Here is a 22858-nt window from a genome sequence, read left to right as displayed (position 1 = left end):
ATTGGCCGGCCATGCTGTGTAAAGGGGAGTGTCTGTCTTTTTATGTCACAGCAGGGAGAGTATATCTAATTTGTAAAGTGTAGCAGTGAGACAGAGGAGAGTGCAAAGAGCAGTCAGAGACAGAGAGAGACAGAGACACATCAGCTTTCCCTTGAAACTTCTTGTTTTTTTTTTTTCCCCCCGCAAAGGAGAATGTCGGTATTTGTGCACACGTTGTTCAGTTTCCTTGTGGTGCTGTGCAGCTTCAGACTCAATGATGTGGCTGAGGCTTGCTCCTGTGCCTTGTCACATCCCCAGGAAGCCTACTGCAATTCTGACATAGGTAAGAAACACTTTTTAATTCTTCTGTTTTAACATGCAGGTCTGTTCCTGTGGGCCAGTGCATTGTAAAAGCTTGAGTTGTTTAGATTGTTCAAGCAGTAGAGTTTTGGGTAAATCTGAAGAAACCCCCAGTTTTGACAAGGTGTCTAAACTAAAAGAATGAGGTAAACGCACTCGGAGAAGTCTTGAAAACAGACATTTTGGCTAATGCCTTCATCAGTGTAACCTTTGGATACTGGACTCAATCTTGCACTTGTTATGGTAACGCTTAAAGGGAACTTACTAACTGTTAACAAGCTTAACAAATGCTGTTCATTTTGTGTTAATAGGTATACATTGTAACCTATTTATAAACTCATCTTTAAACAGATTTAATAAGCCCATTGATATTGTTGTCTTGGAAGTGGTCAGTCCCTGATGCTTGCTTTACAGTTTTATTTGGACTTTTTAATGACCTTATAAATAGGTTACTATACAATATATAAACTTACCATTAACAAAAGCATTTGTTAACGTGTTAGTAACAGTCAGTCAACTAACAGAGTGACCCTTAAAATAAAGTGTGACCTTATTTTTAATGGTTCAGACTTTAGACAGATCTGCTGAGCCTTTTGTTGCGTTGTGTGGAAGTTTTGCTCAGGAATCGAACACGCTATACAGAGAATGTGGCAAGTAAACTGGATGGAAGATGTGTTCTTTTTTTTTGTTTTTTGCATAGTTAGACAGAAGGTAAACAGTTTCTCCTGATATGCTGCAATCAGCGTTTGTTCTATACTTCCACAAGATATTGGAGTTTTAAAACCAGAGAGCTTTCTATAACAATATTATTAAAAGTTAATTTTAGGGTTAATATGGAATATGCGGTTTGATGCCACCCAAATCTTCTCCATGCTTTTAACATTACTGTACCACTGTATCATTTTATAAGGGTGTTTTTTGTTTTTTGTTTTTGCAATATTTGTTTGATAAAAAATAAAAAATAAATAAAAAAAAACTAGCAATTGCATTTTAGATAAATGTTTCTAACTATAAATAAAACATTTATTTAATTTTAAAAGTGTTACATGATCTATTAGACTGCTGTATGTATCGCTTCACCTTGTGTCAAACAGTGGACTTAGATATCAAGGAGCGACATCGTAAACTGGTCTCCATGGAAACCAACCTCAATGTACAGTAGTGTTTTGGAGGAGAAATGGCCTCTTGCTGAGCTATAAAACAGCACAGGCAGGAGCAGTAGCTGGCAAGGTATTTTATTGCTCTTTAACTTGCAGGAGTTTCACAACCATGTGTGGTAACAGCTCTACAGAGGTTACAGGAATAGGCCTGTAGTAGTGCCCATTTGTAGTAGTGCCTACTTGTATTGCCTATTTAGCAACTTTCAGCTGTGGCACAGTGCAGCGCAGCCCAGTAGTATTCCTAAAAATGAGGTAAAGCAACTCTAACTGTTGAACTGAAGCAGAGTTAATTTAATAGATCCAACACCTGTTACACTGGGCATGATTTCTCTGCAGTTGTACGGACTTGTACTGTTTGTGAGAAGAAAAAATTACATTTAATGTTTCAAAACTAGTAACAAGGAGTTCTGTGGAGTTAATTTTAGGGATCAAATTGTGGTCCACAATAGCCATAGACAGAAAAATCCTATTTTACCCTCTATACAACATTAACATTTAAAGAAAGACCATACAATTTAGGTTGGTTTCACATATAGTAGTCCAATACCAGTTCTTATTAGGAGCTGTGAAACCAGTTGACAGACAATCAGCTGGGGTTTTACTCCAGTTTTTAAAATACATCAATATATCATCATCCTGAAAAATTTTTGAACTTTCTATGGCATTCTGCCTTTAACACAATCCTTAATAAATCTCCATCTAGACTGCTGAACAAAAGCAAGATAATACAAACAAAGACTACAGCAAACTTACGGCAGCAAAGACATAACATAACCCACCCCCCACCCCCACCCCCAAAATGCAACACGAAGCTGCCATGCTCTGTGCTTGCAGCTAAAGGGTTAATAAAAGAGAGACACGCTGTAGAGATTGATGTTTTAGCTCTCGTGGACATGTCTGTTTAATCTTTCCTAGGTACAGTAGATACGGTAAATACTCTGTAAAGTATTCCCTTCTCTTATAATGAAGATCCTGAAATGTTAGTACTGTAAGTCGTTTGAATTTGAAATTACACCACACAGCTCCTCACAGCTGTATACTTGGATAGCTGTCCTTCAAGGTCAGCCACTTTAGTGGAGGGAGGAGGAATGCTGACGGACCCATTGAAGTTCATGGGCATGCTTTTGAAGTGGCCAATGTGAGAACCAGGTTACACAGTTGACTTGGCAGTGCTGAGATAGCTGGCTCGAGTGCTATTAGAGAAGCAGGGAGAGGACAGTTTTACTTTTCATACCAGATCCTGACCTGGGGATGTATACCTTTCATCTCCTGACCACTATAGCACGGTAAGTGGAGTAAAAATAGAAGAGGCGTCAATGCGTACGCTGCCAATTCTAAATCCTTCAGCATGCCTCTCCTTAATAAACTGGGCTTGTTTTCCAAAAACAAAAATCACATGATCGCTTTCATTCTTTTTGATCCAGTGCTTCTAATTGCTGCAGAATGCCAGTCTACTCAGCAATTTGCAAGTTACATAAAATCTAAAGCTGCACAGCCCCACAGACAGAAGGAACTTTGTTCAAGGTCATCCTGTCCTGTGAAAACACAGATGACTTGTGAAGAACTTGTTCCCCGAGCTGGGGTGTTTTGCTCTGTGTGAGCACCTGTGTGTGTGTGTGTTTGTGTGTGTGTGTGTGTCTGGTCTGTGTGTTTGGGTGTGTGTGTGTATCAGTGAGTGCTGTGGCTATCAGGGTGTTTGTGTATATTGCTCACAAATGTTCTAACAAAATATCAGACATAACTAGAGTTCCACATGTTAAACACACAGTCACTATAAGAATCTAGCACTGAATCTATCCCAAGTGTATTGGAGAAACAAATTGAGGGATTATGTTTTCCAAGACGCTACCAAAAACTGCAAACGCGAAGTTTCATTGAATCCAAACAAGGGCCTTCCAACATATAGCTGTAGCTTTATACACAGTAAGATATGACCTTTAATACAGGATGCTGAGTTCTTATTGCCAGGCTTCTGAAGTCTGCATTAGCCGATCCAATGAAACATTTGTATGGATGCCTCCATAATCCTTAAGCCTGATAACGAGCGTGGTTTGCGTGCTTCTCATTTCAGTGCCATGAGGTGGAAGCACTAATCTTGGCAAACAGGAGTTTAATTAATATTTGAAATAGTTTAATTACACTGGGGGCATGTTGAATCCTGATGCAGTTGTGAGGTTTGTTTTTTGGAATCCTTTCATGCTCCAAATTCCTCGCTAGCAGCTTCAGTGTCACTCTGGGTTACTATAATCTCACTATTAAATTGTCAAGTAACAGCCCAGTGCAAATCAGGAGCATTTGTCAGACTCACAGAGCCCCTGGAAGTGGTTTCTAATTCACACTCCACCCCCCTCCTTCCACTGTACCAAGGGAGAACGTACCAACACTCGCATGTTTAAGGGGGATCGCGATCACGGTTTGGCTGAACCTGGTACTGGGAAAGAGGTCATCTTACTGGTCCGGAGAAAATACTATTGTATTGCTGTTTGGGGGTATAAGCAGGGCACACACACACACACACACACACACACACACACACACACACACACACACACACACACACACACACACACACACACACACACACACACACAGATGCAGGTTCTATATGGTATATTAGATGAAAGAGGTTTTTCCGTTATTACAACAAGTTGAAATTAACACAATTGGCTGAACCTGTCCTGAAGATAATTGGTTCTTGGGAGACAGGCAGAAGTCTCCTTCGTTGGCACAGTATGTTACCAGGAATGCACTGGAGGCATCTGAATTGTCTTGAAACTTTCTAAGGAATTTCTTTAGCACCGGTTACTGAGTGTAAGGCAATCTGAGGGTACATGGAGGAGTCTGCACTGTATTTTTACAGTTATCTAGAATCTGGGGGTTACAGGTGCATATGTAAGTGTGTACGGTATGCATGTGTGTGTATGCATGAATGCATGTATGTTTATGTTTAAGAGTGCATGGTGATTTCCATGTTACTAAGCTTTCATTTTGTATTTACAGCCATGAAAGGATCTTTAATTATTAGGTCAGCTTGGGCGCGTGTCCATTCCAGTGAGTGTGAGTGTGTGTCTGTGTGTGTGTGTGTGTGTGTCTGTGTGCCTGTGTCTGTGTGTGCATGTGGTGGGTCCAGCTCTTAGTTTTTTTTACTGCTGTATTGGATCTAACTGTATTTACATTGGTTTTCATCACAGGGGTGCCAAGAGACAGTCTTTCTATACAGCTGGTCTCTCATACAGACTTGACTGTGTATTTAAGCAATCTTAGTCCTATCGACGAAAAACAGTATGGGGAATTATTCATGCTGTACATGGATTGCACAAGCCCTTCATGACTCTGATGTCTTCATCGAGTACAACTGGAGCCAGGGGATGTAGCAAACCAAAGCTGAAGAAAGTTGTTTGAACTGGGGAAGAGCAGAAGTCTTTGCAGTTACAGAATTTATTCCCCCTCCTTTCTCTCCAGAGAGTAGCACCTTATTTATACTATAATATATCTGCACCCAGGATCTTCCAATATTTCCCTTGCTTGTTCTGCCAGTGTTGTAGTTTTGTGCTTTTAATTGGCATATAAACATCCTTATCAGCAAGAGGCACCCATTCAAACAGAGAAACTGGCTTCTGCTCTGTCTGGAGCCTATTACAAAGGCAGGCATAGTTTCATCTTAGGGTTCAAACAGGCACAAGACATCTGGTTATTCTATGCTATATTGGTTTGTTTATTTACTTTTGTTTTTCACTCACAAATTACCATTACAAATCACTCTCAAATGTCTCAAGTTCTTTATTGAAACATGAAATGGGCTGAGATTTCTAAGCTAAGGAAAATCAGAGTAAATAAAACAGGCATCAATCATACCTGACACTTCCCTATTGTTGAAATTTGTACACCAGTATCTCTGTCCCACTCAATCACAGCTCAGCTGGTCAGAAATGACTCAAACTGAAAGCGGTGAAACATGTAGTTTTGACCCATTTTGATGTTTACTGTCATTGTGAGCGGTTCTTACTGAAACTATCCTAATATTGTGTTTACTTTTCAATATGCTCTGTGTGAGGGTGCTTTTACCTGAATTCAGGATCAGCTCTCCAGCTCTACTTGCCAGAGTCACCATAGACACATATAGTGCAGGCTAGATCAGGAAAGTGTCTCTATTTGCTAGAGACAGTGACATCTAGTAAGCAGGTATTGTTTACAGGTGTTGCACATTGATTCTCAAAGCTTGCCGCTCCAAATCGTCAGCCTCACACCTGTTGTACACAATAAACAGCCCAAAAATAAACAGCACAGGCATTTGATCTGGGGGGCTTGCAAGTAGTCCAAGTTGTTAATTTGTTTCTAGAATTGCTTCCTTCAGGAAAAAAAAAATGCAAATAAGATTTGGGTCCAGTGTTTCAAATTCCATTCACAGGATGGGATGTGTATACAGGATAATATGCACAGGGATTATGACAAATCTGTATCTGTCACAACTGGTATATTTCTTGCATGTGATTTATAATGTCTGGTAGTTTGATTTAACACCACCACAGAACAGGGGAACAACATGGGTCAGTTCATCCCACTTAATCCTGGTGTTCTTATCAGTTCACCCAGTAGAGTTCTCATGTGGTGAACCTCTTTCCTCGTACAGTTTTGTAGATACTTTGCCCATGCTGGGAGAAAAGCAACACCCCTCACAGACTGCTGCATATCTACGCACCAGGCTTGGCACTGCCTAAACCCACACATTACCCATGCAATATTCTGAAGATTTATATCCTTGAGACCCAACTAAAGGGTGCGCACCTCCCAGTCTACTTTATGATAATAATACACACTAGTAAGGAAGGAAAACAATGGTGTTAATCTTTCAGTAAGCTGACAGCTGAAGATCCCTTTTTAAACTCCAAAAAAATTAGCATTCTTAACAGCAGTGTCATCACTCCTTAATTATAAGATTATTTTTACAAAGGAACTCCTGCTTACACCTGAGCGTACAGTATAGTATACTCAACAAAGTAATCTGGCAGTATTGCAATCTGCTTCCGTCTGATCAGACACTGCCCTGATTGCCATCACTTCCAGCTAGACTCCCTTCAACCCAACGAAATGGGCAGCTGCTGCTCCCCGCACTGCAGCTCTGAAGCACAGAGGTTCTGGACTTCATCCACCTGCATTTCCACACAGTGCACAGGGTTATTCAAACATAAACACACACACAAAGAAAAACACACACACACACACACACACACACACACACACACACACACACACACACACACACACACACACACACACACACACACACACAAGAGCCCTGCATTAACAGCCATTCCACAGACAGACACAGCCTCGCTGGGACTTTTAATCCAATTGAATCTCACCCACTGGCTCCCAATTACAATATTGCCCTTTAAATTCAAATCACACAAATGAAAACCCTGTGAGTTGGTTACAAAAGTCAGACGTTCTTTATACCATTACTGCTTACTTACTTACTTGACAGAATCGGCATTGTCTGTTTGCTGTATGTGCAAGAGTATACTACAGTGAACACTGCTTAATAGAATCACCTGGTTAATTGAATCAACTGTATATTGTAATAAATTGCATTCCCTTTGCTCATCATTCAACCAATAGAAAACCTGCCTTCCTGTGATACACAAAAATGATCACATTATGAGGTTTTATTTGGGTAGTGGATGATGCTTAATGAGCACATACAGTATTTGCTTTCAGCACTATAGCAATGAAGCACTATCACATTTTAATGTATCTTGGCTCTTATTATACTGCACATGTGCATACACTGATGTGAGGGTCACCATAATAGTTTTCAAAGTGCAGAATAAAATTGTTATACCACATGTCTGTGTAACTGAATTCACCTACTTGACTAAACCATTGATTTGGTCATTGTATATACCATGCTGGGATGGACCACATTTTAGAGGATTTTACAGCAGTCACCTTGGATTGCAGCAACCATTTTTAGGGGTAGTCCCAGTAATTACTATGGATACGAGGACAATACAATCCAAGGGTGATTCTCCAGTGCTGTAAAATGCTCTAGTAAGTAATCTGGGCTTATCAAATAGCTGTGGGTGATCAAGTAGTTCCTTAAAAGTTTTACCATGGTAGTTATTGAAGAGACACACATACAGGGGATCCATTACATTCTTACAGCCTGTTTTTTAAATGTTGTCAACAGTGGTAAATTATCCTTGACGGCACTGTGATTGATAACCTACTTCTCTGACCTACTTTTATGGACAAAAAAACTCCACACCGCTCCAAGTTCATTGTTTTCCTCACAATAGTGGTTTGATACCCAGGGGGAATGCACAAACTCTCAACAGCTGTTTTAAATAAGAGGCCAGCAGTGATGTGGAAGGTGTCAGTTGTTTATGGGAAGTTGTGGTACATTCAGTAAAGCCTTTAGGCCATTGGTTCCTTGTACCAGTACTATGCATAAGCACATCATTTCAACAGGGTGAAAGCCTGTCTTGTGCTAACTGAGCAATTGAATAAGATCCAGACTCCAATCCTGTCCAAGCCACAAGCTCTTAATGAGACATGCCAGGGGTCAAGACTTCAATCTCTACTCTTACAATGGGTATTTGCACTAACTGTTTACTCCCATTTGTTTTAATAATAAACTCAAGTTTGGCAATGCAGTTGTATTTTGGTTTGTTCTTCAAAAGAATCCCCTCAATTAGTTTTATATATATATATATATATATATATATATATATATATATATATATATATATATTTTTTTTTTCATGTGTAAAGTAAAAAGCATGCATTATATTGAACGGGGTCTTCATTTTGAGCTGGTCTGTAAGCAGAGTATAAGGAGGGAGTGGACTGCTGTTGGGGTCCCCTGAGTGTGTGGAGAGTGTGGAACAGAGGAGGAAACTGCTCCAAAATAATTGCGAATCTGGATATCGCATTAAGGGGGCCTCTGCTTTCTTGGCCAACAGGGCTTGTTATTTTGATGGGTGTTAAATACACTAGAATACACATGTGGTTACCTTTCTGATTCCTGCTTTCCCAGTCCCCTGTTATAGAGGAGAAGTAATGTCTAAAATGCATGCACCGCCCTTTCAAGTCTCGAGAGCCGCCAAAAGCCTGAAAAATGCCCACTTGGAAGGAAATTCCACATTAATCATCCAGGTGCAGCCCTATTCCCACAGCCTTGCGCCGCGGCTTTGAGACGAGCAGGTGAAAATCACACCCAGCTGCATCTCTGGAAGCAAGTGCTGCTGCAGGTACTGTGGAAACAGGGGGTGTTCAGGAGATTCAGTGAGGCTTAGCGGCCAGGCAGGCATCAGCAATGCACCCTCTCCTGCCAGGTCAGTTTGGCTGTGGTGTTCATTTTCCAGCTATTAGTAGTGAATATAAGGAATGAGGAGTTGGCTCTTTTAAGTTCTCTTAACTCCTGTCTACTCTGTGACAATGAAAAGCCATTTGCTTCAAATTACATTTTGATAGTGTTTTTTACGTCCTTCTTTATAATCTTTGCCATTGTTCCACAGGTTGCCGTTTAATTGAGAAAAACAAAACAAAACATTGAAGTAGTGTCTTGGGTTAACCTTTACATGAATGGAACAGAGTTCACAGGTATTGTTCCCTCACTAATTGACTACCTTCTGAGAATCACAGTTTGTTAGTGCGTATGTGGCACATGAATGTTATTGTGCATTTACCAAACTGAAGAATTCTGTACATTTGATATACTTTTTAAAAAATCATGCTGGAGACAAACACAGGCACCGTACTTTTTCATTGAACATAGTAATCAAATCAAGCAATGCTCAGTGGTGATCAGTAATATTAGAAGCTGACTTGGATTTTACTGAATGGCTAGCTACTGCTAATAAATAGCATAGTGCTTGGCACCCTCAAGTATTAAATACTAATACATATCTCTGCAGTAGTGACTACGGGCTTTAGTAGTAGAGCAGCAATGTAGCTCTAATAAGGGTTACAAGTAGTACCTGTAATAGTACCAGTGCAGTACAATACAGTTCTTCTTCTAATGCAACATGAGGACAGTTGCACTAGGAAGACTGCTTGTCTGCGACTGATATTTGATAACACATGCTTAAGCAGAATTACAGTAATCTCATTTGTTGCTCACTGTTTACGGTTCCTTTTCTCTTTAAAATTACTCAGTGGTGCACATGTAGTGTGGCTACACTGCATGCAGCAGGAGCAGGGTAGACATTTAACAAAGAAAACTGTGAAAGTAATTTACGCACTGTTATATGATGAGTATAATCTATTTTCCATTCACTTTCTTTGTGGTAACATGACAAGGTACATTTTGGATAAACACAAGTCACAAACCTTATAAATGCTTCCCATAGTAACAGCTTAGCAAAGTCTAATAAAGCACAGTGGAAGCATTGTAAAGAATAGCAAGGTACGCTAAAATATATTATAACCATGTGGTATATACTTAATTCACCAGAGAGTATTTCACCATCACCCATAACCATAACCATATCCCTGGCATGTGCTTACATTTACTACTGGTGGGATATGAGGTGTGCATTATATAAGAGAAATGTGTGTATACAAGTGACACAAAGCTGCAAGTTATATGCAGTCATTTTTTAAAGATAAAATCAGTGTCTATAAGTGTAGTCCTTGGAGAATAAAAAAAGGAATTTTCTTTCAACTCTCATACTGAAACAAGCTTCCTAGCTAATAGCCCCTTGCTTCATTACAACATTCATCAACCTGAATGAGATGCGATATGCTCTTAACACTACTCCTCAATTCATGCTGAGATCCCAAACCTGCTCCAGCTACACTGTTCAGTCAAGGTGATAAGACTCTAAGTCAGCCAGATCTGCTGTCTGGCCCATGCAACTGGGAGATGTAGCTTTTATATATTACAGACGATTCATGTCAGGGTCAAAAGCATGGCTGCTGCTTATTGCAGTTGTTCCAGATTATGTATTTGAATGTTTCATATAAATACATACAGTACAGTGCTCCCTTGTTATTTAGGGATGGAACAAAGACTCACATTTCATAGCAGTTTCACCCATTCCAGGTTTTACTACAAGCTTTGTAAGCCACGGAGTACAGGTAACAAGCTCAGGTGTGCCTTATGAAACTCATAGGAAAACTAGGAATGAATCAAACTGCTATGCTATGGGGATCTTATTTCCATCCCTGTTATTTCAGGATAATTCATGAATTTGGTTAATTCCCATTCAGATCCTGTTGCCAGTAAACTGTGCTATACTTTACTGCATAAGGACTCTCAACTTATTTGTTTTCAACATTTCACTATTTTTCCATGAGGTCAGCTAGCATGGTTGTAGCACAGTATATGAAATCTAGGCTCACATGTTACATTCCCATAAATGTGTGGCATAATGCGCTTTACATACAACTCAATGTATATTGTTTTTTCCATGTGGGTTGCTGCAGATCTTACACTGGCACAGCATTATCAGTGCCACCCAGCCTGCCTTCAATTCAATCCTGTTAGTCTGTGGGACTCACACTGCAGCTCAACTGAAAGAGGGCAGAGAGGGTGCCAGCCAAGCAAGATTGATGATCTGCTAAATAGCTGGCATTCCTTCTGCAGGCAGCCAACAGCACTTTGTTCTGGTTACTAGCGTGGCAGCAGGAGGCCTGCCTGTTAGAGGACACAGTTCTGGTGTAGAGGGCTCTATAGCACTCGTAAACGTCTGCTCAGGAACAGTTGCCAGCACAAGCTTAGGAATTATGTGTCCCTGTCTGAAAAAATCTAATAAAATATAAAATCAAATACATTTGTTGAAAAACAGCCTGCTACGGATTAGAGCAATGCCATACCAGTTTGCCATGCGTAGCCTGTGCACTTAACATGCTTTCCCACAGTTTTCTGTGCTTTAATTATAAGATTTTCACCGCTGTATATAATAGCTGCATGGGCTGCCTGTCTCAAGTGCTGTATCAAAAGAGATGGGGGGGATTACTTCAGGAAAGAAAGGGGCTCTATTAGGTTTTTCTTATTTTTACACAATTAATTATATATCATCCTGTAATACAAGTACTGAATGTGTGTATTGTGATGGAGAACCAAGACTCCATATAGTCCACCAGATGGTATGAATACACACTCCCCTCATTTAACAGAACAGTCCATCATTAATGATCGTTTGATCTTATTGTACATCTTGCAACCCATCAGTACCACACGTATTGTATTTTGACTTTAACCCTAATTGCTATAAATGCCTGTGGTTACCAATTAAATGCTTAATGGGTGTTCAGGCACAACACAATTGACATCTAAATCAGATATTAATGGAATGCCTGCTAACACCTCTCGTTTCTTCTATAGAAAGGTGTAGGTTACTAGTTTCTCACGAACGCGAGACGAATGATTGTAACATACACTGTTCTTTATTTCTGATGAATGGGAAATGAGTGTCACTTTTACATATGATCGCTGACTTGTATTGGCAAGGGAACCACTCTGTTTGAGGGTCTTAAAGGGCTGTGATCTTAAATAATTAAAGGGCCTTCATCCCCCACCTGCTCCCCCGTGGGACAGGGTACAGTTAGACCTCAAAGGGCTTGACCTGCAATCCACAATGACATGAAACAAATGACTTTGGCAAGCCTTTCCGCCTAGGGGACTGTGGGGGTGAGGGCTGTGCAGATTGTTATGAGACCGCACAGGGAAGATAAGATTTCACTTGGTGTTACAAAACTTTAGTTTTTTTTCACTGGAGCCGGGCTCTGTTTAGATTGCTGAACGCTGCACAGAAGGGTCAGCAGACATTGTAGAGTTTTTGGGAGCATAGCGGGTTGGGGGTGGGGTTCAGACTTTCATCTGGTAGATTCTAAGCAATTTTTCCATTGAAATGCAGAGTAAAAAGCAACATATACTGCAACAATATCATGAAACACAAATATTACAAAACACTAATATACAACAGTCTGTAAATCTTTCCATAATTTTTCAAGCGTAACTGTACATAGGTTTTGAACAGCGCTTTCAGATTCTTTTGTAACAGTATTAAGTGATTGATCAAGGTCAGCCACTGACTTAAGAAAATGTTAATGAACAACCCATAATGAAATATTCCCATAGTAAAGTTTTTCCCTAATCTTACAGTATACCATAAAAGGCCTTTGTGCTCTGTGCTTTGAACACGGTGGCCTATACTTTGTCATACTTCCACTGCACTGCTACACTGGCTATGCTATTACCACAATTAACAGTTATGTCATTGTGGAGAATCTGTATCGGTAGAAACCTGAGCTGTAATACAGGAGGTCTTAATGTAACCCCCTTTCCCTGAACAGCAGAGAGACAACAGGTGTCTTGTATAAAAAACAGAGGGTGCATAAAGGCAATCAGGCATGACGCTGGCCACCTCACACCCCTTGCACACAGAGGCTATGAAAACAAGCACGTCTCCCAGGACTCCAATGAAAACAAACACGTCTCCCAGGACTCCAACAGCGGGGCTGTTTAAAGTTTCAGTGCTTAGATAATTTGTGTAGGCCTTCACAGTAACACTTTGATTCAGACGTTTAAGAAGCCTAATGCAGCTCAAATGAAGCTTATTTACAGTAGATACTGTGACCCCCAAAAATGTCACCCCCAAAAAGTGACCCTAAAACTGCCTGGCATTTCATGGGCTAAAGTTTCTGTGATCCAGCTTTAGATTTTAACATAAAGAATGAGGGGATTTTGTACAACAGTAGATGATATTGTTTAACATATATGGTTCATCCTTAACACTCGCAGGGCTAGATTTCCAAAACTATTTAAAATACCTGTTAGAATCATTCTGATAAGTCACATCCCAACTGGAACCAATTAGCAGCAGCTACACTTAGAATATCACTGACAGTGTAGATCTAAAGATAGGAATGTCAATGAAGAATTCTAAACGTTTAAACCACAACAAGTTCTAGAGAACAGATTATTTGTTTTTTTTATTTGGATAAAATGTCTGACTACAGATTTGTGTGTTTTCTCTCTGTTGATTCAGTAATCAGAGCCAAGGTGGTTGGCAAGAAGCTGCTGAAGGACAGAGCATTTGGAACAATGCGCTACACTGTCAAACAGATGAAAGTAAGCATCGGAGTCTGAAAACTTCTTTGTACAGTTTACCCAAACTTTACCATTTTCTCAAAATGGATGAAATGGTGCCAGCGTCTGATACAAGAACAGAAAATGAAAAGGTGCACTGTTGCTGCATGACAAAGTGATGAAACAACACCTGGCCAATACGCCTATCACTAGGTGAAACACACTGGCCTTTCATGTCTATCCCATTGGGTCTGAATCCAGCTCAGATTACAAGTGGAATTAGATGTGTGACATCAGTCCCAATCTGTTTGCTAATTTGTTTAAATATTTCAGCTGCTAAGAATTTGGAGACCAGCGTGGTACTGGAAGTGTCCATGTCTTCAATGTCTTGGTTTCCTGTCAATGCTGTCTCTGTGTTTTCAGATGTACAAGGGGTTTAATAAGATGCAGCATGTTCAGCACATCTACACCGATGCATCTGAGAACCTGTGTGGCGTGAAGTTCGAGGTGAACAAGTACCAGTACCTCATCACAGGTGAGCTCTGTTCAAGGTGTTCACTCCAGGTACTGAAACTGGCTATAAACACCTGAGATGGTATAGCAGTAAGTTAACAGCTGTGCCTCCCTGAGAAACCCTTAAAAACAACAGAATTCCACATTTCACAGGGACTAACGAAGCCAGGCACCCTTTCCACAGCAGCAGTGCAGAGTGCTCTAGCGATTCCACAGCACTGTGGTCTCAGTACAGAAGTGAACGAGAACTTCAAGGAAAGCATGAGGTCCATCACAGCAAACTATTTTTAAAAGAAGAACAGCACCTGCTGCATGGTTGGGCCCCTGCCTTGTATGATAAACCATTAGAAAACCGTCTCCATTAATAGAACACAAACGTCCTTTGAGAGCAGCAGGACTTGGATGTCAGTTTTATAGGTGCTGTTAAAAGCCAATCAGCAGATAATCTATTCAGCACTGCTCAAGGCTATGAACCTTACATACGCCAAGCCAGAGTTCATTTCGAGCTATGAACAGGGCACATGACTGGCAGTAAAAGTTGATTAATAACAGTCAGCTTAATAACACTGGCCCACATAAGCGCAAAGTCACGGGGGGGGGGGGGTCTCCTGTATTCATTGCATGACTGGAGCAGCAGGCTGAATGAAGGGGATGTGTTTCATGATTTTCCATTAACAGAATAATATAAAGAAATTAATATGATTATATATCACAGGCTCGATTCTTAACAGTATTTATTCAAATCGTCATTAGCACACTTGTTTCAGATAGTACCGAATAGAATTACCTAACCAGAAATAAAACAGCCCTGAACCACTGCTGCAGCATCAGACCCATTGCACACATTCCTGTGCGAAGGAGGGCTAATGCAGTAATTACAGGGCTGGGTGGTCACTCATTTGAAGGACCAGTCACTGAAGGGCAATGAGGGTGTAGAGAAACAAGCAGCAGGCACCATGTATGGTACAATCGACCTTTAATCACTGAGACTGCCAAACTGTTCAGTGTAATGAAACACGAAAAACATGCAAGCTGAAAAAGACGGAACCAGTCCAACAGTTTAAACAGCAGGGGTCTCTTCAGATCAATACTGGGGCAGGTCTGAAGAGTGCAACTGTTTAGGTCTTTACTTCTTGTGTACCTAGGTTCTAGAACCCCGCTCTGTTCTAGAACCCTGTTCTTTAGAGTGCACCCAATCATAATGTTCTTTAGAGTGTTTCCATTCATAATGTTCTTTAGAGTGTATCCATTCATAATGTTCTTTAGAGTGTATCCATTCATAATGTTCTTTAGAGTGCATCCAGTCAATGAACACAGGTGGCTTTTCCTTAATGTCTGATTGCAGACTGGATTGCAGATTGCAGACTACAAATAGAACCTGCAGTAGGCAGCCCCACTTTAAGACTGGAATGAGACTGAGTTTCATGGTGCAGGTGGAAACATGGCAGAAGTTCCATCAAAAATGACAGCAACAAAAAATGAGCCAGTGCAAGGTTGCAGAAGCTGACTCCTCGTATCTCATGTCCCCCGCAGGGAGAGTGTTTGATGGGAAGGTGTACACCGGACTGTGCAACTTCAACGAGAAGTGGGAGAAGCTGACGCTGTCTCAGAGGAAAGGCCTGAACCACCGCTACCAGCTGGGCTGCAACTGCAGGGTGAGTCTGCCCTGCTCTGCCTATAAACGGACTGGCAGTGCCAATCAGAGCATGAGACAGAGGTCTGCAAGTCAAGACGGTGTGCTCAAACACAGCAATAACTTATGAACTCTGCAGGGGTTTTATTAGCATGCCTCCATACTAAATGTTTTTTTTTTTTAAATTATTATTTTGTATTTATTTTCTGTGTCATGTAACAAAGGTTACAAACCCATTTCTCTTCACAAGCTACCCGCTCCTCTTTCAGACTCGAGTCATAAATATTCCTTTTACAGTCTGGCTGCACGTGTGCTGAGGTCGTCAGCAGTTTAGAAAAATAAGTAGATTGACAGTCGGGAAGAGTTTTGCACAGAGCATCCCCAATTCTACTACAGCAAGAGAAATTTTTCAGATGCAAAAAGCTTTCATTTTTTGTATTCAAAAAGCCAACAGGATTCTTTGAACATTCCAAAAGCATGCACGGGGAGAAAACAATTATAATAATAGAAATGTAACTTAACTTTGGCTTATACTTTGAATCAAAACTTGTTTTGCTAAATGAGTTGCTTTATGAAAAATGGTCTCTTTCGATATTAGATTGACTGCAAATAGAGTCTGTTATCCTTGCACAGTAAAAAAATAAATAAATAAGATTCTAATTCGGTGCAGAAGGAATATCTAACTTTCACAATTTAATAATGGAATAATTTTGAGCCTCCTAGGATGCCAATTTTTTAAAATGTTTTTGGATGAATAGGTACTAGAAAGGTTATGACCTATAAATGTAGAATACAAACAGCTTTCTGTTTCTCCTTCGTGTTTTTATACTTCAGTACCTTGACAAAGCTTTCTGATTGCAGTTCGAAATGGACCGTAGTGTGGCAATGCAACCATTTCAGTATAGTTTTACTTTGTTGGAGGGGGGTGAGATTCCTTTTCTTTAGATGTTTGCAGTGCAGACAGACTGTAAAATAAACATTCATGAGCAGACACTTATTTAATGTAAGCCAATGCCAAAGCCTTAAACAAGCGGAAACACAAAGCTACTCATTTAGCCTCTTTTAGACCCTTTTTAAGTAGTCCTTTGCTCACTCATATGTCTAATATAAAAAAAAAAAATGGTAATATTTTTAAATAATGGTCGCAAATTCATAATGAATTCCTACTGAATACCACAGGAATAACACCTGAATATTGTATACACTTCCTCTGAGTTCTGAAGCAATTCCTTTTGAATTCAGCCCTGCTAATTCATGCAAATTGAATTACCTGCAGAGTAGCTGATGGTACAGTTCCAGCTCATGAACGTTGAAATCTTTTATTGAGGCAAATCAGCAACAAATATATACTCTATTTGGCAGTTTATTGGGGAGGGGGACTTCACTTTGATGCAATTCTTTTTAAATGGCATGGAGTTCAGCTTAAAATGCAAACAAAAATTAAGCTTTACACAAAATAAAGGCCAGGCAAAGCAAACTAACAGTTTTATTTAATCAAAAGCATTTCATACTGTCTAGAGAATCAGGTACTAAAGTGGTATATTGATCATGGTTTTACGAATTCACCAAAGAAAGGTTATTTTTAAAAACAAGTAATTAAAAAAAGCTACAAGACTAATCATATTTTGTACTCCTTTCCTTGGGAAGTCTTTCCAAATCAGACCCAATAAAGATCACTTCTATACCTGCAAACCTTCCATTTATAAAATAAATCAGAAATGCAAGAAAGATACGTAGTTATAAAACAAGTCAACCATTTCAACAGGAAATGATTCTCGATGAAATGCTTGTCCTAATTGCATAATACAGTTTTAGATTTGTTTTACAGCAACGCTGGCCTTAGGATTGAATTTCAGTTATGGTGCGGCTACTCTAAAAAGGACCAAAATAAAAACTGAACAGAAGCAGCAACAGCTGTGATGCAAAGACAATTTGTGATTTTTACAAGAGTAGTGGAGCCGTCATTAAAATTGAATCCGTGGGTAGGCCCTATCCAGAACATTACAACAATTAATTATTTAAATGTTTAAGGTCTGCTTTGATAACTTAAACACTTTCTAGTTGTGAAGAGGCCGTAAATCTACATTTAATAGACATGTTGCTGGCTCCACAGACCCCATATACACAGGTCATTATGCTTATCACCCAGCCATCATCTTATGATAGATACCACAGGTTAAATATACTGTAGGTCAAAGCTTGGTATAATGCATGCGTCAAAACCATGTCTTTGATCTTCTTTCGTACACTCAGTCATTTCCACTTACCGTTTTTACCTTCTACACATACTTCACTGAGCACATAATTCATCGTACAAGATTAGTGGTAATCGGGGTTTATAGTTTACTTCTCTGTATATTTTAAATGTTAAATGGTCTTCACACGCAGTATTGATTTATTTTTGCATTTTTCATGCAGTACAAGACTGGAAACAATCCAAGACCCTAATTAAAACAGCACAGTTAAAAGTGTCTGTTTAAGAATTGTATTTTCCTTTCATTCAAGTCCCTTAGACAGATGCCAACAACAAACTAAAATAAATAAAGTATATGAAATTAATCAAAACAGACTTTAAAACACTAAACAATTAATTTGGGATAGGGCCTGTCGACTTTAACAAATATGATTATTTGATGTGATTATCTGGGCTCTGCTTTAACACTGCTTCCTGCTTCAACTGTAGCCTGCTTGTTTATTTGTAGATTAAGCCCTGCCATTCCCTGCCCTGCTTTGTGACTTCCAAGAATGAGTGCTTATGGATGGATATGCTGTCATACATTGGTTACCCTGGGCACCAGTCCAGGCACTATGCTTGTATCCAGCAGAAAGAGGGGTACTGCAGCTGGTACAGAGGATGGGCACCCCCTGACAAAACCATCATCAACACCACTGACCCTTGAGCGACTCCTTCCGCACACAGAGAAAGAGAGAGAGGGGGAGGGGGGGGGGTTGTCAATGGGACTCTTAATCCAATGTGACAATGCAGTGACACATTAGTGCCTGTTGTTTCCTTGCAGAATTAGCACTTCAATTATATCTATGCCATACTGTAATATTTTAATTTTAAGGCAGGTTTTATATGCTCTACAACAGTGGTCTTCAACCCCTGTTTAGTTTAGTTTAATTCACATGAGAAAATGCCTTTTTTATTTTTTAGCTAAAACAAATAAAAGCAATATTTAAAACGTTTATTAAAAAATACATGTTTGAAATGTTTTGGCTGATTACTCCGGTAACGATATTCACCAACACGTCAGTCTACTTTATTTTAGGGTTTACCTTTTTAATACCTGAAGTTGGTCTTAACTTTCTTTGTGATAAAACTGTTAAAAATTTGGATGTCTAAATATATGTTCATACGGATCTGATAAACCTCACCAAGTGTTTGTCAACTTTAAAGTACAACCCTTATAAAAGTTTCCCATAGTAAAAGCATACTGTTATAATGATAGTGAAAGCATGGTAAAGCATAGGTGAGCATTGTATGGTATGGTAAAGAATATTAATAAACATGGCAAACCAGGGTTAACTGCAAAAATACCATGTCAAAATACTGTGGTAAACCTTTATAAGGGACTAGACAACATGTAGAACCTATTTTTACAAAGGCTGAAGTCCACTGTTTCACATCACCCATTTGTGTCAGACAAAAAGAAAAAAAAAAGTATTTAAGAAGTTATTGAACAATGCTGTTATCTGCAGTTTATAGAGAGTTTTGTTTTATATATATATTTTTTATTAAATAAATGTATCTGATAATGCCATTTCTATTTATTACTGTTCCCCTTTATTTTCTGTACCATGCACAATGTGTGCTGGGTGACTCCTTTTTACGAATAGCTGTTAAAATATGATGTATTCCGAACTTTTGTGACAAGCAAAAAAAAACTGGCCTTCAATGTAACACCCCAACAAAGCATGTTCTACATAGATTATAAATAGATATCAAGCCTGGTTTATTATGTGTGTGTGTGTGTGTGTGTGTGTGTATGTATATATATATATATATATATATATATATATATATATATATATATATATATATATATATATATATCTGTGACATAAGCCAAGTACAACAGGGCATGAAATAAATGGACCTTTTAAAAAGTACAGTTAATACGTAAATTAGGTTACACAGTAAAATCCCAATGAGTTAGGACTTTCAAACCACCAGGGAGTTAATCAACATACAGCTCTGTTCCCTTGTTTTATGCTTTTCGGTAAAAAACAACTTTGCTATATGTAATATACTAACGACAGCTTATTAGAAAGCTGTAACAAAATTCATGACCATATTCACAAACAATTAATCAAGAGTAACTCGAAAAACACATGAGTACACATTTGTGAAGGTCCAAAAAGCTAAGCCTTCAGATTTTTCTTTTTCCTTTTTTCTGATTATAAACAGTACTTGATTTTACTTCATGCCTTGAGTACTAAAGAAAGGACATTCTGAATGCTTTAGACTGTCACCTGGAAGATTTTGATTAAAAAAGAAAAAAAAAAAACTCTCAATAGTTTTCAGTGTTAAAGATTCTGACAAAATGGGTGCAAATAATATATTGTCACTTACCATATTTTTATTTTACATTTGTATTTGTTTTGCCACTGTATGTATTTTTGGACATCTAATATTATCTTCAGTTCATTCCTCTTTTGAAACAGAGTTGTCACAGTACAGGAAAAAGCAACAGGCAAGCTTAAAAAAACAAACAAACAAACAAACAAAAAAAATCAGTCCTCACTCCTGGACTTAGTGAAAGCTCCTTCACACATATTACAGAGATCACAGGGTCTGTTGTCATGATCTAAACTTTTATTAGCATATCATAATGTAACAAAAGTCCAGGCAACATATAGGCCTGCCTTGGTTTAGATCACTGGAAAAATGTGACCATTCCATACATTGTCTTTGAAACATTTTGTGATGAAGTCTCACAAACACCGCTCCATATTAACAAAGCAGTATTACAGAACATGTTGGAAATGAGCTCCAGCATTGTGCTGCTGGAACAATAGGTGAGCAGTCTACAGCATACAGAGGTATGGTAAAGCATATTAATAAAACACTGCAAACCAGAGTAAACTAAGATAAATGCACATTAGGACCATGAGAAAACCGCAAAATGATCGTGCAACTTTACTGGGGTAAACTTTTATTAGGGTGGTTAAGTAACCAATAAAAGGATATGTTAGACCGAGATCAGCATGGTCCTAACACATGCTATCAAGAATTATGTGGCAACTCTGTTTCAAAGTGTTTGGTTCATGTCCATGTGTAAATAGACTGTATTTACTCAACACAGACACCACAGAACGCTGTGTGGGCTTGATGTCATGGTGAGAAGGAGAGTTTGTGAGGCACATACCTATTGCTGAGGTAGCCTTTTTAAAAAAGAAAAAAGAAAGAAATATGTGTTTGTCTTTTAATCACTTTGTTTTATATTTTTATAATAAAGATACAAATTAAAAAAAAAAATCCTAGAACTTTACAAAGTGTAGCATGCAGTTGTTATACAGTACGTTTCTTTATAAGCTTTGTAGAAAACCAGCTGGAAAAAATATTGACGCTTTTCCACTTCCTTTTAAGAACCAAGGAACTGAATTATCAGCAGCACAGTATTGTCTGTATGTATGGAAAGCATTCCATTATATAATTAAATCCAACACAAAGTGTTGCATAAACAGATCCCATGTGCAACTTTGTTTTTCTTGTCCTAAAATAACGTGCAGTGGCAACTGAATGTCCACACAGTTATATCTACAGATTGATTGCAGTCAAATGATACCGTTAATAAAAGGACAGCATCAGAAAATAAAAGTGTTCGCTACAGACAGAGCAACGATCTGATTTGAGCCTGGTTTCAATAAAGGTGTACGTGGTTATCACAGGGGTATGACTTGAATCAAAATTTATGGCACTGCCATAGTTATATCTTGCAACTGTTATGGCGATGCTGACAGAGTCACTTTGTTTACTTGTAAACAGCTGCTTCCCACTACTCCCTGTGGCTCTTATTAGTTTCTATTGGACCACCCTTTGCACTGGAATACTGTTGGAAGTAGGACAGAGTAAACAAGAGAACTACCAGCACAGACCATGTACTGAGAGAATGTATCCGATGCTAAACTGGCAGCACTGTTTAAAGTTTCTTCCGTGTTATTTATGAATTTTATATTCTGTGAATGCATTTTGTCTTTGAGGTAACAATTTCTGCATGTCACTTTTTACAGTGTCCTTTATTTTGAACAGTAAAGTATTTTAATTTCTCATCACAAAACTGATTCTTTTCTGAATTCTCATTACCTCTGAAAAAACAAACCCTTTTCTGCCATTAAAATGAAAGCTGGATTTAAAAAGGTGGAAAAGTCTGTAATCATTGAGGAATGCTCACGTATCCAGGTATTTCAAATTCTTTGTCCAGTCTCTGCAGTGTCTGCGGTGTGTAATGGATCTCCTCCTAGCATACCATCAGTTAATACTGACATCAGCATTAGACTTGTACTTGCCTATCGACTAAAGAGCTTGCCTTTTATTTGAATGATAAGATGTTCATCTTTGAATTGTATGGTTTGCGGTTTGAGTCCAGCCCTTCCATTCCATTCAATGAGCTGAAATGCCAAGTCATTAAAAGTGCATGGTTTTGTTCTTCATATTAGAATCCCTGTGCCCATCACTGGGTCTCGTACCACTGAGTACACGACGGGTAATCTGTGTGGTGACCGTGTTCTGGTATCAACCCATTGCCCTTTCAAGAGCAAAAGGGTATTCAGTGTCATGCCCAATAATGTAGTCTGCATGCCACCCATTGCCCCTACACTTAAAAACACTGTGACAAACACAGCACCCCACCCCCAGTTATATCCGTTACTGTTGCAGGACAACATTGGAAACTTCATGGTGATTCTGTGGCAGTCACATCCAGCTTCAAGTGGCTTTTCTGGTTGGTTCTCCCAACAGATACTAATTATCTCACCACGATAGCCTCATAAGTGTCCTAACATTTTGTTTATCCATAACATAACACTTAATAGCACTAATTCTTGAAACACTAAAGTAATATATTCAATGCAAACCATTTGGACAAGAAGTCATTTTCAATGTCTCCTAAAATACTTTTAGTCCATTAGCCTGTCTCTCAATTTATTAGGTTTCTTTTAATATTTCTA

At 39.0% G+C, this 22858-nt stretch overlaps 2 protein-coding genes across 3 annotated transcripts in view; one reads left to right on the top strand and one right to left on the bottom strand.

Annotated features, from left to right (window-relative positions):
* Positions 1-22858, bottom strand: part of LOC121319518 (synapsin-3-like) — a 223186-nt gene that overhangs the window by 84807 nt on the left and 115521 nt on the right. The gene's annotated exons all lie outside the window — the stretch shown is intronic.
* Positions 95-19163, top strand: LOC121319519 (metalloproteinase inhibitor 3-like). Its single transcript, XM_041257037.1, has 5 exons — positions 95-322; positions 13499-13581; positions 13963-14074; positions 15586-15707; positions 18388-19163. Exons 1-5 carry the CDS (start codon positions 193-195, stop codon positions 18583-18585), a joined length of 645 nt encoding a protein of 214 aa, XP_041112971.1. The 5' UTR covers positions 95-192; the 3' UTR covers positions 18586-19163.

Source organism: Polyodon spathula, chromosome 8, assembly GCF_017654505.1.
Source record: "Polyodon spathula isolate WHYD16114869_AA chromosome 8, ASM1765450v1, whole genome shotgun sequence".
Taxonomy (NCBI): Eukaryota; Metazoa; Chordata; class Actinopteri; order Acipenseriformes; family Polyodontidae; genus Polyodon; species Polyodon spathula.
The sequence above is the reverse complement of the archived record's forward strand: the minus strand, read 5'-3'. Positions and strand labels throughout refer to the sequence as shown.